The sequence below is a fragment of the Schistocerca serialis genome, chromosome 5 (genome assembly GCF_023864345.2).
Source record: "Schistocerca serialis cubense isolate TAMUIC-IGC-003099 chromosome 5, iqSchSeri2.2, whole genome shotgun sequence".
Lineage (NCBI taxonomy): Eukaryota > Metazoa > Arthropoda > Insecta > Orthoptera > Acrididae > Schistocerca > Schistocerca serialis.
This window is the reverse complement of record NC_064642.1, coordinates 269164989-269187665: the sequence shown is the minus strand read 5'-3', so window position 1 is coordinate 269187665 and position 22677 is coordinate 269164989. Positions and strand designations below refer to the sequence as shown.

Genomic DNA, 22677 nt, shown 5'->3' with positions numbered 1-22677 from the left:
TTGTGCAAGTTTTAAGCTCGAAATGCGATAAACTATCATGAAATCTGAATCCTTTATTTGTAGCTTAAGTCAACAGAATACTTTCAGCACTTTACGCAGCTAACAAAGTTTTCCAGAAATTATATCAAGATTTAATCCAGGCACCACTAACAGACCTCTATGATTATTAATGTGTTCTAAAGGTATTTACCCATATTATTTCCAAACCAATTAATCTTTATAATTAGTATGACAAATGGAGAGAACCTTAAGGCAGAACCAAAATTATACACTGCACAATCAAGTGAAAATTACCTTGTCAAATCCCACAAGCAAGAATTGTATAGCAGCACATCAGGAGCTTTCTTACGGCCTTTCTTTATATCAGTCATCAGCTGTTCAACGGCAACATTATAACATCTTGTAATGAACTGGAACTCAATATGTACATTTGGTTCCTGTAAAGCAAATGTTTCAAAAATCACTGTCATACACTTCTTTAATTGCCATTTAAATGGAAATTTTCTGCCTATTTTGGTGTTATTCCATCTCATCTGCATCATATTTATTCAACAATTATGGTAAGGTAGCACGAGGGTACAGAATTTCTACAGAATTAAATCTGTGACTACTCCCATAAGCATTAGACGTACACGGTTTCTGTACCCTCATCATCGTTTATAAATGAGGAAGCATATCTGTAGTTAATATTATTCTGGGGTTCAAGTTGTTTAAACATACATTAAAGCATCATTTAATACATTGGACAGTATGTCTTGTGTTATTCATTTGAGGTACTACTCGTGCAGCATGCTGTGGTTAGAATCTGATAGTGGGTCCCTTTATATCACAGCACATAATACGTGGCATGGAGCTTCCACAGCCACACAGCCTGCTTAAGGGGAGATCCTGAGTAGGTGATGACAAGAATCACCAATGAAAAAGCTGTGCAGTATTGATTTGTATGAACCATTTAGGAAAGAACCAGAAGATCGATTCCGTGTAAATAAAATCTCAACTCAGAATGTTTATCTGTATTTGGTCATGTACTAAACTTTGATAGTCATACAACACCCTCTCACTTCCTCCTCCAGAGCACAGGCAGGCAGGCAGAAGTGCATTCCCATGTCACTGTGGCATGTAAGAACTGTCATTGGTTGATCCCACCACAATGAAAATAGAACCTAGGCCGTGCAGCAGGGCTGCACATGAAAAAGAGAATTTCACATGCAGCATGGAGATAAATATTACACTTTATGAAGCCATGGTTTAAAAGATACAATAGTCATTGATAAAAAGACAAGTGCAGTGTTCTACAATATGTTATATTTACACATCATTTGTGATATTGTTTCCACATCAGGAAGATGTACATGAACAGAGTAACTTCAGTTTTATGACAGGCTACCAAGATAAGGATGTAGAGGCTTATCTCACGAGGGGTAAGATAGATACTGCCTACAGGAAAATTAAAGAGACCTTTGGAGAAAAGAGAACCACTTGCATGAATATCAAGAGCTCAGATGGAAACCCAGTTCTAAGCAAAGACGGGAAAGCAGAAAGGTGGAAGGAGTATATAGAGGGTCTATACAAGGGCTATGTTCTTGAGGACAATATTATGAAAATGGAGGAGGTAGATGAAGATGAAATGGGAGATATGATACTGCATGAAGAGTTTGACAGAGCACTGAAAGACCTAAATCGAAACAAGGCCACGGGAGTAGACAACATTATTCCAACAGAACTACTGACAGCCTTGGGAGAGCCAGGACTAACAAAACTCTACCATCTGGTGAGCAAGATGTACGAGACAGGCGAAATTCCCTCAGACTTCAAGAAGAATATAATAATTCCAATCCCAAAGAAAGCAGGTGTTGACAGATGTGAAAATTACTAAACTATCAGTTTAATAAGTCACGGCTGCAAAATACTAATGCCAATTCTTTACAGACGAATGGAAAAACTGGTAGAAGCTGACCTCGGGGAAGATCAGTTTGGATTCCATAGAAATGTTGGAACATTTGAGGCAATACTGACCCTACGACTTATCTTAGAAGGAAGATTAAGGATAGGCAAACCTATGTTTCTAGCATTTGTAGACTTGGAGAAAGCTTTTGACAATGTTGACTGGAATACTGTCCTTCAAATTCTGAAGGTGGCAGTGGTAAAATACAGTGAGCGAAAGGCTATTTACAATTTGTACAGAAACCAGATGGCAGTTATAAGAGTCGAGGGACATGAAAGGGAAGCAGTGGTTGGGAAGGGAGTCAGACAGGGTTGTAGCCTCTCCCCGATGCTATTCGATCTGTATATTGAGCAAGCAGTCAAGGAAACAGAATAAAAGTTCGGAGTAGGTATTAAAATCCATGGAGAAGAAATAAAAGCTTTGAGGTTTGCCGATGAAATTGTAATTCTGTCAGAGACAGCAAAGGACTTGGAAGAGCAGTTGACTGGAATGGACAGTGTCTTGAAAGGAGGATATAAGATGAAATCAACAAAAGCAAAATGAGGATAATGGAATGTAGTTGAATTAAAATCGGGTGATGCTGAGGGAATTAGATTAGGAAATGAGACACTTAAAGTAGTAAAGGAGTTTTGCTATTTGGGGAGCAAAATAACTGATGATGGTTGAAGTAGAAAGGATATAAAATGTAGAGTGCCAATGGCAAGGAAAGCATTTCTGAAGAAGAGGAATTTGTTAAGATCAAGTGTAGATTTAAGTGTCAGGATGTCGTTTCTGAAAATATTTGTATGGAGTGTAGCCATGTATGGAAGTGAAACATGGACGATAAATAGTTTAGACAAGAAGAGAATAGAAGCTTTCTAAATGTGGTGCTACAGAAGAATGCTGAAGATTAGGTGGGTAGATCACATAACTAATGAGGAGGTATTGAATAGAATTGGGGAGAAGAGGAGTTTGTGGCACAACTTGACTAGAAGCAGGGATCGTTTGGTAGGACACGTTCTGAGGCATCAAGGGATCACCAATTTGGTACTGGAGGGCACCGTGGAGGGTAAAAATCGTAGAGGGAGACCAAGAGATGAATACACTAAGCAGTTTCAGAAGGATGTAGGCTGCAGTAGGTACTGGGAGATGAAGAAGCTTGCATAGGATAGAGTAGCATGGTGAGCTGCATCAAAACAGTCTCAGGACTGAAGACCACAACAACAACAACAACAACAACAACAACAACAACCAAGATAAGAGTAATTAATGTTCTACAATAAACAAAATAGTAATTAAGGTATGAAATTTAAATAAAGGCCCCCATTAATGAAGGCACAAGTGTGCTAAAACATGCTTGGGAAAAGTAATCAAGAGTTTCTGTCTTTGAAAAACATACGTATCATATTCCTATCATTACTTCTGCCAGTTCTGTATCTGGGGCATACACAAATCAAGGAATGAACATTGACATCTGAGGTTTACTTTTGATATATGCAACTTGCTCTTCTATCATAAATATTAACCAACTGGTCACCTCAAAATGGCTGCCAAATGTTAGCTGCAAAGTCGATCTAGTGGAAAGAAAGGTGTACCCCCATAGTCAGTAACAGTGACTTTATAGACAATTAAGAAAGACATGCTTTAGGCTTGATAAAACTGATAGCTCCACATCCGAAACCTAGTAGCAATAATAACAATGTTAGTGAATACGAGATAGATATTGAAATGAATATGGACCAAGCAACGATGGTGACAGATTAAATGTAGCAAGGCCTTCCATGAGAAAAATTACCTCAAAACTGACATAGGTTGAAAGCAGAAATTGAAAATACCGCTTCAGTTGTAAATTTCTTTACTTTCACACAACAGGTTTTGGACTGTTATAAGCCGATCTTCAGGTGTCGTAGCACAGTCCGAAACCAGTCACGTGAAAATAAAGAGATTTACAACTGAAGCGGTATTTTCAACCTCTGCTGTAATGCTCAGTTGCGGATGTTCTTCCAGCAGCATAGGCTGGAAGATAAAGGTCCATACTGGTGTACTCAAAGCAAGAAATTTCACGCACGAAAGAGAGATCCAATGGCAAGTGAATGAGGTATGTCATATGCAAATCACTCCACAAATTATTATTCACTGCAAGCACTGTGAATCGATTCCATACATTCCAGCATTGAAACAACTGCTGTATTTTCATTGCTGGCACACACCTAAACAGTTTTGCTGTCAATATCACAGCAGTCAACATACTAAGGAACAGTGCCATCTCAGTATCTCTTTCTTACACTGTGAGTGGATGCACAAAACCACAAACAAAAAATGTAGAATCTTTCTGTTTAGGGAAAGAATTAATGAAATAATTGTACAAAAGAACACTGGAGCTTGAAAGAAGCTGGCATTTATGCAATGCAAAACATGCTCAGACGTCAGTCCTTCCCTTTGCCTGCAAACATCAACGTACCTCGAATCAACAATATGAACTTACGGGAATGAGGAAGTAAGTTGATCCCCTCCTCTCTTCCTCCTCCTCCTCTTTCTCCTCGTCTGTAAGAAGAGCTGTTCTGGTAAAAAACAGGATTATGGAAGCAGGCAGAGACATATGGCATATGCTAGCAATCTGCTAATTCCACAATTAAGAGTGGAGAATTAGAGACTGGAAATGCAAGTACGTCCAAGAAATTAAGAAATCACAGAAGCTATAATTATTCCCATCAGTTGTTAAATGACCCAAGAGTTAGTTTCAGCAATGTGCTCCCAGCTAACATAGCTATCCATCATGAACAACGATATTCTGGCTGAAATACTTTCACATTATGCTGAGTCTATGATGCTCATGACAGTCAGGAGAGTGCCTATAATGACAGAATGGGTGACACCATACTCTTGTTGAGGAGTAATTAATTGCTATTATCAATAGCAACTCCCCAACAATGGCTACTGCTCCTGACAGAGAAAAATCTGCATTAATTTGACACAGCTCTCCCTCTGTATCACCATAATGCCAATGGGAAGTGCTCCAGGACATTCTAGGATTGAATTATTATCCAATACTTAATGAAGATCGGGTCTGTATACAGTCACTACCAACAAGTAGACCCCACATCCAGATGGAATGTTAGAAAGGGATATCAGGAATGTTATAAAAAAATTTAAACAGAAGAAATACGAGAATTTCAACAATAGATTAATAAGTTCATCTTCGTAACTAAACAAACAGCTAACATAAGTATCTCTGCTCTAAGGATCAACAATGAAGACAAATTACAGACAGTTGTCTGGTGGAACATAGACTGTCCAGGCCATAGCAAGAAGAAGGTTAGCTCTATCTTAATAAAGAAAAAAAAAAAAAAAAAAAACACCAATGCGAGATTGATAAGTTTTTGACAGTACAGGTGAACAGACGCAGAAAGAAAAATTTTTGAAGGTGTATTAAGGGAAAGCTGGTTTCAGTACTGTGATTCAATATGTAAAGTTACCAGTACAACAGAGCTATTTTAAGAGATCAGGTTTTTAGAAGTAATAGATAAAAAAGAATTCCGAGGAGACATATGCATTGGATAGAGCCATTCTTGCACAGAATTATGCCAGCTTGTACCTAAAATAAAGATTTTGTTTCCGTGAGGATCTGCAGCCTCTAAACAGTATTGAATAAAGATTCTGAAGTTGAATGATTGCAGGTGGTTCAACAAAAAGTGTGTGCAAAAGATGGTGATACAAAGGTGCTTGAAGATGACTTGTGGCCAAAATTAGGCAGACACATGATTTAAATCAAAAATGTTTACTTTATAGCCTACGACAGACCATGTTTCCTTTTGTAAAACAAAGATGTTCAATTTCACGGGAATGAAAAAGGTCATTAACTATGTACTTCTTATACAGAACAACTGATTAATCTCTCTCTCTCTCTCTCTCTCTCTCTCTCTCTCTCTCTCTCTCTCTCTCTCTCTCTCTCTCTCTCCCCCCCCCCCCCCACCCCCACCCCACCCCATCATAAAACTGGGTATTATATTACAGCATGATCCAAAACTTTCCATCTTAAGTACTTCCTGTATTGTGAAGGTTATATGAGAAATATTGTTGGGTGTTTCAGATTCCTGATCTTAAACGAAACAAAGATTCTTCCATCCCATTCACCTACAGGCCAATACCACCATCTTCAAGTTGACACTTGGATAAACTGTTAAAAGTAAGTTAGGGTGGTGGACAGAGAATAATAATATTCTTTCAAAGACCCAGTTTGTATTTTGGAAGAAAAAGAAAGGGTGCTCTTGATAACCACAGGGATTCTGAGAACTGATGTTCAATGGATCATCATTGATGATTATTTTTTGTTCTCTAATATCCAATGATATACATGGAGTTTATAACATGTAAAATTGCAGTGTTGGAAAGAACACAGAAACTTTTTTTCTGATAAAGCATTAGCACTGCAAATGAGTTAAAACACAATTACAAAATCATTGGACCATGGTTAGTCAATAGCATATTCTATCACTGAGCCAATGATAGGACAAAGGCAAGATCTTTACAAATGGTTAATGCCAAGAGTAGCTGTCTTGCAATTAGCTGATCATTTTTGCTTGTATTCATCTGCTTATTCTGTTAAAACAACAAAAGAAATTATGCATCATGGTGTATCAAAGCAGAGAATTTGCCTGAGGGAGAACGATCTGGAGTTAACGTTGGAAAAATAACAGTGATTTTTACATAAAGAAGAATTCCACGTTTTCTCAGTAGTATTAAGCTTGGTGTAATAAATACCTCACTTGGGGCAGAAACATAGATGAATGCAATGAGATGTGTAACTGGCACATGGTGAGGAACTTACCTGAAAACCCTGTTCACCTTACGTAAGATTCTTGAGAGATTTATCTTTGATTGTGAATGTCTACTTTACGGTCTGATGATAAGAAATTCCATAACCAAAACTGACATACTTCAATACTGCTGCCTTTTAATATGCACTGCAGCCATGCTGTTCTTACCAACGAATACTTTTCTTGTTCGCGCCATGAAACAATCTATCACACTAATCATGATAAATGTTTTTCTATGATAAAAGATTATTACATGTAGTACTTCATGTTCAAAATTATACCTTCCACAAGGACTCTGGTGATTCAGTGACCAGTGCTGCCTTGGTGACAGAATGGCAAGTGAGAAATGCAGTGCACACTATTTTACATTTATTATTTCGATCTGATTTGGCGACATGGGGCAATGCCAGAAGGAAATCATATAGATGTGCTGGGGATAACTGGATACAATATTCCATCACCAGCATTCCTTACAGCAGTTAACTTGGTGTCCAACAGACTGGTAAGGACTTGCCAATGATTCCGGATTCCGAATATATCAAGGGCCTTCATAAATTCCACGTGACCTGAAGCCATACGTTTGGTTGTAAATAAGCTGAGATGACAATCCTTTCAATCAATTTGGGTCACAATCCATTTTATACAATGATCCATCTGTTAATTTGACCCCTTTGACAACTTCTTTTTCTCTAAGGCCTCTGGGGTCCTCAGTAAAGCTATATGTTCCCTTTGTTTGACTGAAGTGATGTTCGTTATCGCAGCAGTCACTGAGAAATCAGAAGTGCTGTAACATACTTCCAATGGAAAGGCAGTTGACACCTTTGTGTTTGTGTCCATTTTTGAACATTGTGATGTCATTTTCCCAAAGCTTCAGTGGTAGTCACACCAATCATCCTGATGGAGCCTTCAGGTACGTCAACCACCTTTAAAAAAGACCATCTTTAAAAAATGGTTTCAGTAACAACAGTGAACGGTCTGTTACACACGAGAGATAGTCATGAAGTTTTAATTATCATTAAAAAAAAAAAATCAAGCTGACCTACAAATGTAACTACAATACGATGCATGTTCCCCAATGATGGATGACTTGAGGAAGACTTTGGCTGCAGAAGTCAGCATTTTTACTGTTCAGTAAACATTTCACCTCAAATTTCACATCACCATTCTCGAAACATCTGCCATGATTGGTTCCTTCATTCACAGATATAGGAAAAGTCATTGGGTGGCAGATCAAGAGAATATGTGTGTGACAAAATTTGATTGCTAAAGAAGCAGCATGCAGAATGTGCCAGGGCACTTTAGAGGAAAAATACTGCCCCTTAAATAGGTTCCCATGATGTTTATCTTGGCAGCCTCCCATAACCTCATCCGAGATTTCAGTAGCATGTTCCTGTGTCATTCTGCCCCCTCAGGGCATAATCTCTTAGCATCGCACCAGGCAATCTCAAAAAAACGCTGCTTTGCTCAACAATGGATGGCCTTTTAAGCATTGGTGAATCCACATGTTCCCACTGCTTGTTTCACTTCTTTGTGTTGGGGTCATAAGACATAAAGCCACCACTCATTCACAGTGAGTGGGCAGCTAAAGAACTCATCTAGACTGGGCTGACACAAATGCAACACTTCCACTACTGCCTCTGGGTGTGAGCACTGGAAGATATCACGAACTGTTCTGTTGCTGTCTCTAATGAGATTTATTGTAACACTAGTATCATCTACAGGAAGAACATTGCTTGCTGAATGTTAAGTGGAAGGTCATTCACATATATAAGGAATAGTAGTGGGTCCAAAATTGTACCCAGTGGGACTCCCTTTCTGGTTTTCTTTTCCCCCCAGTCACAATTTTCTACTTTTCTGACATTGTTTGAATTATTCAGCACAACCTCTTGCATTGTTTGTTAAGTATGATTCAAACCAGTTGTGCATAAATCCACCAATTCCAGAAAACTTGAGTCCTTTCTAGGAGAGTCTTGCAATTTACACAATAAAACGCCTTGGAAACATCAGAAAAAGTACCAACTGGCAAAACACCATTATTTAAGATTTGTGCTATGTGACAAGTGGATGTACAAACAGCGTTCTCTGTCGAGCAACGCTTCTGGAATCCAAAATGTGATATGCTAAGTAAATCATTTCTGTTTAAGTGAGCAACTGTTGCCAAGTAACTTACATTTGCTGATATAGTGGAAAAAGATGTAATTAAGGAAATTGGATGATAATTGTTTCAGACTGTCTTGTCACTTTTCTTACGAAGTAGTTTAATAACTGCATATTGTCACCTGTCTGGAAAAATTCCCTGTGCCACGGATGCGTTGCTTATTTTATTTTATTTTATTTTATTAATTATTCATTCCATAGACCCACAAAAGAGGGGATCCTCCTGGGGGTGGAACATGTCAGATAAACATATTACAAAAATTTAATTACAAGAACTTGAGTTGTATTAATTTTAATGCTTCTCAGGCAAACAGTACAATTATGTACACAAATTAAAATTAAAGTTCTAATATTTACAGGTTTAATACTTACATATGCTTTCATTAAGTCCATCATTCACACAGTAGCTAGTTACTTGGCTGTTACAACCAAGTATTGTCAAAAATTAAAGTATAATAAATTTTCATTAAAATGATCTACTGCACTTGTTGTGAAATTCATGGATGGAGTAGGAGGAGTTAGCCACCAAAAATCATTTTAATTTTTGTTTAAATTGTGCCTTGGCTGAAACAAAACTCTTAATGGTTGCTGGTAACTTATTGAAAATATGCATTGCTGAATACTGGACTCCTTTCTGGGCAAGAGTACGTGATTTTTAATCTTTATGGATATTGTTCTTATTCCTAGTATTGACACTGTGTACTAAGCAGTTAGTTGGAAAAAGAGATGTATTATTTACAACAAACTTCATTAAGGAATAAATATACTGAGAAGCTGTGGTTAGTATGCCCAATTCTTTGAATAGGTTTTGACATGACGTTCTTGGATTTACACTACACATTACTCTTACTATACGCTTCTGTACTGTAAAAACTTTTTCTCGGTTTGTGGAATTACCCCAAAATATGATACCATATGGCATAATGGAGTGAAAATAAGCAAAATATGCCAGTTTTTTTTATATTTATATCTCCTATGTCTGACACCTTCGCATTGCAAACACAGACTTGTTTAGGCACTTTCGCAGTCCGTTAGTATGTCACTCCCAACTGAATTTATTATCAAGTTGTAATCCCAAGAATTTTACACTCTGAACTTCTCCTATTTCCATGTAGGCATATTTTATACACACACTAGAAGGAAATCTCTTCGAAGTTCTGAACTGCATATAGTGGGTCTTTTCAAAGTTTAATGACAGTGAATTGGCTATTAACCACTTGTGGGTTTTTTAGGTTAGAGAATTCCCTCCCTAGGCCCGACAAGACGCCTCCTGAAATACGACAAGGCAGTAGTAGGCAAAATGCAACAGGCAATAACAATATAAATGTGGTAATAGTAAACTGCAGTAGTGTCTATACTAAGGTCCCAGAACTGCTCTCATTAATAAATGGTCACAATGCCTACATCGTACTAAGGACAGAAAATAGGCTGAAACCAGATGTAAACAGTAATGAAATTCTAAACTCAGATTGGAATGTATACCGCAGAGACAGGCTGGACAGTGACGGAGGAGCCGTGTCTATAGCGATAAAAAGTGCAATAGTCTCAAAGGAAATTGACGGAGATCAGAAATGTGAAATAATTTGGGTGAAGGTCACGGTTAAAGCAGGCTCAAACACGGTAATTGGATGTCTTTATAGGCCCCTTGGCTCAGCAGCTGTTGAGGCAGAGCACCTGAAGGAAAATTTGGAAAATATTTCGAGTAGATTTAACAACCATGTTGTAGTTCTGGGTGGAGATTTTAATTTGCCGGATATAGACTGGGAGACTCAGACGTTAATAACGGGTGGCAGGGACAAAGAACCCAGTGAAATTTTTTTAAGTGTATTACCTGAAAACTACCTTGATCAGTTAAACAGAGAACCGACTCGTGGTGATAACATATTAGACTTCCTGGTGACAAACAGACCCGAACTATTTGAAACAGTTAGCACAGAACAGGGAATCAGCGATCATAAAGTGGTTTACTGCATCGATGATTTCAGCCATAAACAGAAATAATAAAAAAGGAGGGAAGATTTTTCCGTTTAGCAAAAGTGACAAAAAGAAGATTTCAGCGTACTTGACGGCTCAACACAAAAGTTTTGTCTCAAGTACAGATAGTGTTGAGCATCATGGACAAAGTTCAAAACCTTTGTACAATATGCATTAGATGAGTATGTGCCAACCAAGATCGTAAGAGATGGAAAAGAGCCACCGTGGTACAACAACAGAGTTAGAAAACTGCTGCGAAAGCAAAGAGAACTTCACAGCAAACATAAACATAGCCAAAGACAAAAATTACACGAAGCAAAATGTAGTGTGAGGAGGGCTATGCAAGAGGCATTCAACGAATTCGAAAGTAAAGTTCTATGTACTGACTTGGCAGAAAATCCTAAGAAATTTTGGTTTTATGTCATAGCGGTAGGTGGATCAAAACAAAACATCCAGACACTCTGTGACCAAAATGGTACTGAAACAGAGGATGACAGATTAAAGGCCGAAATACTAAATGCCTTTTTCCAAAGCTGTTTCACAGAGGAAGACTGCACTGTAGTTCCTTCTCTAGATTGTCACACAGATGACAAAATGTTAGATATCGAAATAGACGACAGAAGGATAGAAAAACAATTAAAATCGCTCAAAAGAGTAAAGGCTGCTGGACCTGATCGGATACCAGTTCAATTTTACACAGAGTACACGAAAGAACTTGTCCCCCTTCTTGCAGTACCGTAGGTCTCTAGAAGAGTGTAGCATTCCAAAGGATTGGAAAAGGGCACAAGTCATCCCCATTTTCAAGAAGGGATGTCGAACAGATGTGCAGAACTATAGACCAATATCTCTAACGTTGATTAGTTGTCGAATTTTGGAACACATATTATGTTCGAGTATAATAACTTTTCTGGAGACTAGAAATTTACTCTGTAGGAATCAGCATGGGTTTCGAAAAAGACGATCTTGTGAAACCCAGCTCACGCTATTTGTCCACCAGACTCAGAGGGCCATAGACACAGGTTCCAAGGTAGATGCCATGTTTCTTGACTTCCGCAAGGCGTTTGATACAATTCCCCACAGTCGTTTAATGAACAAAGTAAGAGCATATTGGCTATCAGACCAATTATGTGATTGAAGAGTTCCTAGATAACAGAACGCAGCATGTCATTCTCAAAGGAGACAAGTCTTTCAAAGTAAGAGTGTTTTCAGGTGTGCCGCAGGGGAATGTAGTAGGACCGTTGCTATTCATAATATACATAAATGACCTTGTGGACAACATCGGAAGTTCATGGAGGCTTTTTGGGCATGATGCTGTAGTATATCGAGAGGTTGCAACAATGGAAAATTGTACTGAAATGCAGGAGGATCTGCAACGAATTGACGCATGGTGCAGGGAATGGTAATTGACTCTCAATGTAGACAAGTGTAATGTGCTGCATATACACAGAAAGAAAGATCCTTTATCATTTAGCTACCATATAGCAGGTCAGCAACTGGAAGCAGTTAATTCTATAAATTATCTGGGAGTAGGCATTAGGAGTGATTTAAAACGGAATGATCATATAAAGTTGATCATTGGTAAAGCAGATGCCAGACTGAGATTCATTGGAAGAATCCTAAGGAAATGCAATCCAGAAACAAAGGAAGTAGGTTACAGTATACTTGTTCGCCCACTGCTTGAATATTGCTCACCGGTGTGGGATCCGTACCAGATAGGGTTGATAGAAGAGAGAGAGAAGATCCAGCGGAGAGCAGCATACTTCGTTACAGGATCATTTAGTAATCGCGAAAGAGTTACGGAAATGATAGATAAACTCCAGTGGAAGACTCTGCAAGAGAGATGCTCAGTAGCTCGGTACAGCTTTTGTTGAAGTTTCGATAACATACCTTCACTGAGAAGTCAAGTAGTATATTGCTCTCTCCTACGTTTATCTCGCGAAGAGACCGTGAGGATAAAATCAGAGAGATTAAAACTCACACAGAGGCATACCGACAATCTTTCTTTCCACAAACAATATAAGACCGGAATAGAAGGGAGAACCAACAGAGGTACTCAGAGTACCCTCCACCACACACCGTCAGGTGGCTTGCAGAGTATGGATGTAGATGTTATTAATGTCGGTAAAAATTTGATTAGCTGCTCTTTCTAAATTTATATATGATTTACTATTTATTGCAATGTTTGTATCATCTTCAAATAAGACAAACTTGGCATCTGGTAATGTAACAGATGACAGGTCATTAATATACACAACAAAAAGTAGTGGACCTAATATGGAGCCTTGGGAAACACCACATGTAATTTCTTCCCAGTTAGATGATGTCTGATTGCCTACTGCTGAAGTGTTACGTAATGACACCCTTTGTTTTCTATTAGTAGAATATAACTGAAACCAATTTGCAGCACTACCAGTGATGCCATAATATTTTAATTTACTTAAAAGAATGCTGTGATTCACACAATCAAAAGCCTTTGACAGGTCACAGAATATGCCAGTTGCCTCTAATGTCTAATGAATTAAGGACATTTTCACTGTATGTGTAAATAGCCTTCTCAATATCAGAACCCTTAAGAAACCCAAACTGTGGCTTTGACAGTATGTTATTTTCACCAAGGTGCTTAAGTAGACACTTGAACATAACCTTTTCAAAGATTTTTAAAAAAGCTGCCAAAAGTGAGATCGGTCGGTAATTTGATGGCATTTCTTTGTCCCCTTTCTTGTGGAAAGCATATTTAAGCCAGTCCGGGAATGTTCCTGTGATAAGTGATTGATTACACAAATAACTTAAGATATGACTAAGCTCACATGAACACTCTTTTATTAACTTTGTTGATATGTTATCATAACCACTAGAATGCTTTGATTTCAAGGACTTTATGATGGATTCATTTGTTTGGGTGAAGTAAGTGTCAATTCCACTTTACTGAGGTTGCTTGTGTGCTCTGGTCTGATATTCCATTGCATCATTTACTGAACCTGAGAACCCCATGCTACCAGTGAGAGGAACAAAATATTTGTTTAAATTGTTTGCAACACAACATGCGTTTGTTACCAGGGTTTCATTTATTTATAGAGCTATTCGCTCCTCCTCTTTTTGTTCCTACCTGTCTCCGACTTAACTATATCCCATATTGTTTTTATTTTATTGCTGGATGTATTTATCTTCTTCTCATAATGGAGGTGTTTGGATTTCTGGATAACCTACTTCAATATTTTGCAGTAATTTTTGTAATGAGCTATGATGCTTGTATCAAAGGTGTCCCTACATATCAGATAGTGTTTCCTTTTTGTCTCACATGATATCTTTATACCTTGTGTGACCCATGGTTTCTTAGTAGACTTCTGCTTAATTTGAGTTATCTTCAGGGAAAAACAATTTTCAAATAAGGTGCTAACTTTATTAATGAATATTTTGTATTTTGCATTTGTGTCTTGGCTGCTGTAAACATCCATCCAATTAATTTATTCGAGCAATCTCCAAAATTTCTCAGTTTTTGACTGTTTTATTGGCCTTCTGTACTCAGTTCTGATAGCTGTTTTACCCTGACAATTTTCAAAATTTAATGTTAGGTGTTGCATGTCATGGTCAGATAGCCCATTAACTACTGGTTTTGTGATGTGGCTTAGTTGCCTAGAATTGTCTATAAAGACATTATCAATGGTAGTCTTAGAACCCTAGTTGGGACTTTTACAGTAGAAACTAAATTGAATGACAATGTAACTGATTTCAATAACTGTTCACTGACAGTGTTTTTCAGGACATCTATATTAAAATCACCAGCAACCACTAGCTCTTTGGTTTTTAATTTTAGGACATTACTTATTAAGTTTGAACAACTTTTCAGAATTTTATCAGCTTCACATGAGCTTCTCTTTTTCATAAGTTTTATAGTTCTATTACATTCAGTGAGCGATGTCGCTGCTACTTCCAGTTTTTTTAAAGTTTTGTGGAACAAAGTTTTTACTATATTCTCTCGCTTCTTGAACTGAACCATTTAATCCTTTGCTTGCAGGTACATTTAAAAAGTACTTGCAACTTATAAATTATCAGTCACAACATTATCATTTAGTTTAACTGTTACAGAAGCTTGTACACTGAGTGACTATCCTGTCTCCCATTTGACTGTGTCCCATATAGCTTTAATCTTGTTATCTGCATTAGTTACTTGTGTTAGGAAATGCAAACTTCTGGACATTTTAATGACTTTCCATACTTGTAGTATACAAGTAATGTTCGATCTTTATTTACTCTGGCCTTTACATAAATTTTCCTCTCTCCTACATAAGGTTCTAATTCCCTGAGCCATTGTATCCTCTTCTTGTTAACAAGCCTCTGAACTGCTTTGTATGAACCAGTCAGGGTTGTAAGGTGCCATTCTGTTTATTTATGTTACTTGCACATCATGATCATATAGTCCATTAGCAATTGGGTACATGTGAATTGTCTCAGCCTGAGCACTGTCTATAAAAAATGTTATCAACCGATTTCTTACTGTTTTGCTGCATATGAGTTTGAAAACTGACTACTGAAATTAGATTCAAACAGCCAAATAATAATTTTAGTTAATTTTTCCCATCCACATCTTTCAATATATTTACACCGAAATCTCCACAAACTGTTTCTTCTTGTCTGACAGGCAGCTCAATAACACATCTAGATTTCTCATAAATAGCTGAAAGTTTCCTAGAGGTGATCTGTAACTAACACAAATATCAGAGTATTCTGCAGTACCAACTCTCCAAGCACACGTGTCTAGGTTCTGATCAACACAAAAACTATTCGTTTCAATATTTGTGACAGTTTCAACTTTTACATGCGTTGCAACTCCTCCTTTTTCCATGTTAACTCTACATAAAAATTCTGCAAGTCTATAATCCCTGACATTTAACTTCTCCATCCCTGTGGTTACATGGTGTTCAAAGGGGCACAGAACATGTATCATTTCAGAATTTTCCACATCTGCCAGGCACACAATCTACTCATCTATCTTGTTTTTCAACCCCTTACTGTTCTGATGAAATAAATAATTTTTCTGATACATGTTACACATATTATGGTGTTGTACTGCACTAATTTCTTTCACTACTTTGTAATATTACTCCAACCTTAAAAAAATGTTCCTTTTGATTCCAGTAATCAAAGGGATATTGTCTTGTGTACTTTTAGCCCCTATTATACTTTCTGTACAGTGTTCAGCTAATCTTTCCTTCCCTCTTCTACTCAAAAGGAGGTCATGAATAGTGTATCCCTATCTCCCATCACAGCAACAGGCACAGCACAGATATGAGACATTGTTTCAGTCCAAAGCAATGTGCTCAGCTCTTTGTACACACAGCTAACAGCCACATTAACCCAAGGCTGGTCATGTCACTGCAAAACTTTGGCACCCTACAAGAGTGTGCTTTTGCTGATTCTATTTCACTAAAGTCACCTTTAATGTTATCTTCTCAGTTGCTAGCCAGGCTGTTTCCTGCTCCTCCTACTGTAAGTAACTTATCCTCACCTTCAAAATCTCTGCACCCGGTCCGTATGTTCTGCGTCACCTGGCTAACCTAGACTATGTTTCACGATGCTTGTGACCTGGTATTATACGCCTAGCTTTTTCTATAGCAATTGGCCTACACCCCTAGTAGCAAGACTTTTCTTTCTACATGATTTTTCTACCAATCTAGTCTTAAAGTCATTCAGAAGTTAATAGAGGCATGTAGTTAACAGATATGCGATTCAGTATGTCATTTTTCAATTCCTGGAAAATATTATATGGGTGTTGAAAAATGCTTACATCACATTTCTGTGACCCACTGGGAAGCTAATTGTGGCCTTAAATGATTCCCAGGACTGTATGCTTTCTAATCAAATAAAGATATTAATGTATTTTCTATGAATTGACACAAATAAATCTGGAATCAAAATACTTTCAACTGTGCTTAAAAAAAGGATCATTCCTAATCAATACATCCCGGTCTGGCACCCACTGGCTCAAATTTTAATGAAACTTTTTTTGCTTGTTAATTTTGCTGTGGTGATATTTCTTCCACATATTTCACATAATTTTTGAGGGGACAAAAATTGTAATGTTTTCGAAAAGCATACATAAACATACTGGAAGATTCCTGTCTGGATTGTATTAGTTTAGAAAAGAAATATAACTTAGCTTATTTGCAACAGATCACTGTCACATTTTTTCAGATACCAAAGAAAAGATGTATATTTATGGGAAAAAATTATTTAATAGCTCTGTTCTATTTCTGAGAATATAGAAAATGAACTTAAATTGTTATGGCCCAAATAATTATTTATTAAATATGCAAAATATTTTCAGACAGACCTGATCATGCCTTTTATTTTTAAATTGAGTCGCATCAAAGACGACTGATTACATACAAAAACAGGAAGGGGGTTTGACAGGCATCAGACTTTCATTTACTTATTTCAGAATTGCATATCATTGCTCAGAAGTTCACTTGAAACACGTTACGTAGTCTGATAAGTTTTAATAGAGAGTGCGTTCATAAAGTTTCAAGACTTGTCTCTGAACAAAAAATATATTACACATTTTTGTACAGCAAACTAAAAGTCCTCAAAATATGACCCTTAGGTATCAACACACAGCTACTAGTATTTTTTCAATTGTTCCTAGGCTTCCTGGAATTCTTCATGTAGCAAGTTGTCAAGGGACCTTTTCAAAGCTACCGGGACAAGAGAAATCATATCAAATTGCTTGCCTTTCCAGTCTCTCTTGATTCACACTAACAAAGAGAAGTCCCCGGGAACTAGGTCATGGCCACAGGGAGGCTTCAGCAGCGATGTCATGTTGACCTTGGCTGTTGGCGAATGACATGTGAGAGGACTCGTTTTCATTGTGAAGAACTCCATCATCTGATCCCAGGGCATACGTGGCAGACTTGGTGGACTCCATCCTTCAAACAGCGGAGCACTCCAGCTTAAAACTGACCTGTGACAGTCAGTCTCACAGGAACAAATGCACTTCCACCAAAATCTTCATCAGTTTGGCTTGCTGAAGGTCTCCCAGCATAGTTGTCGTCTTTCACATCCTTGCAACTCTTTGAATGTCTCATGCCACATGAAAACCATTGATCGTGACATTGCTGCTTCTTTATAGGCCTCTCAAATCACATCAAAACCTCTGCAGTAATTTTGTTCAGTTCCACACAGACTTTATCGAATAATGCTGCTCCAAATAATGCTGCATGTTTGACTCTCCAAGTGTTCGAAGGGGGTCGCCAAAACTTACTTGTGCCACTAGCAATCTGCTCACTTCAACATCTCTGAGGCAACAGCCACTTAGCGGACACCCCCCACTACTTCAACTTGTCTGTGGAACCGCTCTGCACACGCTCCTCTACTCAGGAAAAAAACAGTGTTGTAAATGTCCCACGTTTTGTAAAAATAATTAAGAATCAGGGACTAAAGTTCTAACTTTAATTGAAATATTTTCATTATTAATGATAACTTCATACAGGAGTGTTAAATGAGGATATTTAAGTAACAATTATTCTAGGTAGGCAAATGCTTAAATTCAAAATATACATGTTCAGCAGTCAAGATTCTTGGGAGTTCTCAGGCGAAAATTTTAATTATGTATCTTTTCTAGTCCACTGTGTCAAATTAGATTTTGTAAACTTCATATTTTTTTACTGGAGTAATACATTCTTCCTAATGTGCTTGACGCAGGTACACCAACAGTACATAAAATGTTTTTTAAAGGTACAAAATAAGTTATCTTTCCCATGCCAAAAGAACTACACTGCTGGTCTAGGTGGGTGGAGAAGAAGTAGTTCAGCATCTTTTTCTTCATCACATACATTCTGAGTGAGTGAGTGTGTGTGTGTGTGTGTGTGTGTGTGTGTGTGTGTGTGTGTGTGTGTGACAAGTTTTTAAAGCCTTTTTCTATTTTTATATTCAGCAGCTTTACTGTATGGTTAAATGATGATGGCGTTCTCTTGGGTAAAATATTTCGGAGGTAAAATAGTCCCCCATTCGGATCTCCGGGCGGGGACTACTCAGGAGAACGTCATTATCAGGAGACAGAAAACTGGCATTCTACGGATCGGAGCGTGGAATGTCAGATCCCTTAATCGGGCAGGTAGGTTAGAAAATTTAAAAAGGGAAATCGATACGTTTAAGTTAGATATAGTGGGAATTAGCGAAGTTCGGTGGCAGGAGGAACAAGACTTTTGGTCAGGTGAATACAGGGTTATAAATACAAAATCAAATAGGGGTAATGCAGGAGTAGGTTTAATAATGAATAAAAAAATAGGAGTGCGGGTAAGCTACTACAAACAGCATAGTGAACGTATTATAGTGGCCAAGATAGACACGAAGCCCATGCCTACTACAGTAGGCAGATGATGAAATGTATTAATGAAATGTATGATGAGATAAAAGAAATTATTCAGGTAGTGAAGGGAGACGAAAATTTAATAGTCATGGGTGACTGGAATTCGACAGTAGGAAAAGGGAGAGAAGGAAACATAGTAGGTGAATATGGATTGGGGGGAAGAAATGAAACAGGATGTCGCCTGGTAGAATTCTGCACACAGCATAACTTAATCATAGCTAACACTTGGTTCAAGAATCATAAAAGAAGGTTGTATACATGGAAGAAGCCTGGAGATACTGACAGGTTTCAGATAGATTATGTAATGGTAAGACAGAGATTTAGAAACCAGGTTTTAAATTGTAGGACATTTCCAGGGGCAGATGTGGACTCTGACCACAATCTATTGGTTATGAACTGTAGATTAAAACTGAAGAAACTGCAAAAAGGTGGGAATTTAAGGAGATGGGACATGGATTAACTGACTAAACCAGAGGTAGTACACAGTCTCAGGGAGAGCGTAAGGGAACAAATGGCAGGAATGCTGGAAAGAAATACAGTAGAAGACGAATGGGTAGCTCTGAGGGATGAAGTAGTGAAGGCAGCAGAGGATCAAGTAGGTAAAAAGACGAGGGCTAGTAGAAATCCTTGGGTAACAGAAGAAATATTGAATTTAATTGATGAAAGGAGAAAATATAAAAATGCAGTAAATGAAGCAGGCAAAAAGGAATACAAACGTCTCAAAAATGAGATTGACATGAAGTGGAAAATGGCTAAGCAGTCGTGGCTAGAGGACAAATGTAAGGATGTAGAGGCTTATTTCACTAGGGGTAAGATAGATACTGCCTACAGGAAAATTAAAGAGACCTTTGGAGAAAAGACAGCCACTTGTATGAATATCAAGAGCTCAGATGGAAACCCAGTTCTAAGCAAAGAGGGGAAACCAGAAAGGTGGAAGGAGTATATAGAGGGTCTATACAAGGGTGATGTACTTGAGGACAATATTATGGAAATGAAAGAGGATGTAGATGAAGATGAAATGGGAGATACGATACTGCATGAAGGGTTTGACAGAGCACTAAAAGACCTGAGTCGAAACAAGGCCCTGGGAGTAGACAACATTCCATTAGAACTACTGACGGCCTTGGGAGAGCCAGTCCTGACAAAACTCTACCATCTGGTGAGCAAGATGTACAAGACAGGCGAAATATCCTCAGACTTCAAGAAGAATATAATAATTCCAATCCCAAAGAAAGCATGTGTTGACAGATGTGAAAATTACTGAACTATCAGTTTAATAAGTCACAGCTGCAAAACACTAATGAGAATTATTTACAGACGAATGGAAAAACTGGTAGAAACCGACCTCGGGGAAGATCAGTTTGGATTCCGTAGAAATGTTGGAACACGTGAGGCAATACTGACCTTACGACTTATCTTAGAAGGAAGATTAAGGAAAGGCAAACCTATGTTTCTAGCATTTGTAGACTTAGAGAAAGCTTTTGACAATGTTGACTAAAATACTCTCTTTCAAGTTCTAAAGGTGGCAGGGGTAAAATACAGGGAGCAAAAGGCTATTTACAATTTGTACAGAAACCAGATGGCAGTTATAAGAGTCGAGGGGCATGAAAGGGAAGCAGTGGTTGGGAAGGGAGTCAGACAAGGTTGTAGCCTCTCCCCGACGTTATTCAATCTGTATATTGAGCTAGCAGTCAAGGAAACAAAAGAAAAATTTGGAGTAGGTATTAAAATCCAGGGAGAAGAAATAAAAACTTTGAGGTTTACCGATGACATTGTAATTTTGTCAGAGACAGCAAAGAACTTGGAAGAGCAGTTGAACGGAATGGACAGTGTTTTGAAAGGAGGATATAAGATGAACATCAACAAAGGCAAAACGAGGATAATGGAATGTAGTCGAGTTAAGTCGTGTGATTCTGAGGGAATTAGATTAGGAAATGAGACACTTAAAGTAGTAAAGGAGTTTTGCTATTTGGGGAACAAAATAACTGATGATGGTCGAAGTAGAGAGGATATAAAATGTAGACTGGCAATGGCAAGGAAAGTGTTTCTGAAGAAGAGAAATTTGTTAACGTCGAGTATAGATTTAAGGGTCAGGAAGTCATTTCTGAAAGTATTTGTGTGGAGTGTAGCCATGTATGGAAGTGAAACATGGACGATAAACAGTTTGGACAAGAAGAGAATAGAAGCTTTCGAAATGTGGTGCTACAGAAGAATGTTGAAGATTAGGTGGGTAGATCACGTAACTAATGAGGAGGTATTGAATAGGACTGGGGAGAAGAGAAGTTTGTGGCACAACTTGACTAGAAGAATGGACCGGTTGGTAGGACATGTCCTGAGGCATCAAGGGATCACCAATTTAGTATTGGAGAGCAGTGTGGAGGGTAAAAATCATAGAGGGAGACTAAGAGATGAATACACTAAACAGATTCAGATGGATGTAGGTTGCAGTAGGTACTGGGAGATGAAGAAGCTTGCACAGGATAGAGTAGCATGGAGAGCTGCATCAAACCAGTCTCTGGACTGAAGACAACGACAACAACGTTCTTCTGATGCTAACTTTGTCTTTTGCTTCTGGTGACATTGGAGTACATTCATCATTTTTTGTAAATCAGTGACATACTTCACAACTTCATTAGCAATCATTTCCTTTCCTTTCCTTTCGGTTTAGGGAATGATAAAATATCCATGTTTGCTTTCAATTTCCTTGCCTGTCGAACTAGATACTCACTAACACTGAATTCTAGCATTATTTTTACTTTTGAAGAAGAGGGCTGAACTGAACTTTAAACCTGAATTTTTTTCTGATCTCCTTAAACTAACCACTTTTTCTTTCTTTAACAATATCAGGACATCAGAACCTTTGGCTTTCTTAACAGTTTCATCATCCATTTTATCTTCCCTACTGTCAGATGGATCACTACTGTGATCTAATAACTGATACTCTGTTCTTCCAAAACATGTTTCACTTTATCTAGCTTCTGCTTGCCATAAGAGGCCTTGCTGTGATTTGAAATCTAAAGAAGTTTCAAGGGAGAGCATCTCAAATCATCTAAAGTTTCATTTGCATCCTTGATACTTTGATTTTTTAGTATTGGCCCACGAAATATCACCTCAGAGACTGCATCACTTTCATTTCCGTCACAGATCATTTTTTGTTCACAAAACGCAATCGAGAGATTGTATCAAGCAGTATGTTAAGTGTACCTTTAATGTGATTCATTTCTAATATACATTATTGTAACAACAGAACCCATCTTATTAACTGACTGTGTTATAGTCTACTTTCCGTTATGAATACTAAGGTTTGGTGGTCTGGATGTATTAGTACTTTTGAACCCCATATTAGAATCTAAAATTTTCGTAAATTCCGAACAATGAACACTACTCTTTCTCAGCAGAAGAATAATGGTTCAGGAGCCCAGATTCCTTGAAACAATTCG

General features: G+C 37.9%; 1 protein-coding gene across 2 annotated transcripts in view; it reads right to left on the bottom strand.

Annotated features, from left to right (window-relative positions):
• The window catches only part of LOC126481594 (PC-esterase domain-containing protein 1A-like), a 260962-nt gene that overhangs the window by 100425 nt on the left and 137860 nt on the right, over nucleotides 1–22677 (bottom strand). For both annotated transcript variants that reach the window (XM_050105457.1, XM_050105456.1), the window contains exon 5: nucleotides 295–437. In XM_050105457.1, coding sequence (XP_049961414.1) covers nucleotides 295–437 — 143 coding nt within the window. The remainder of the gene's footprint in view (nucleotides 1–294; nucleotides 438–22677) is intronic.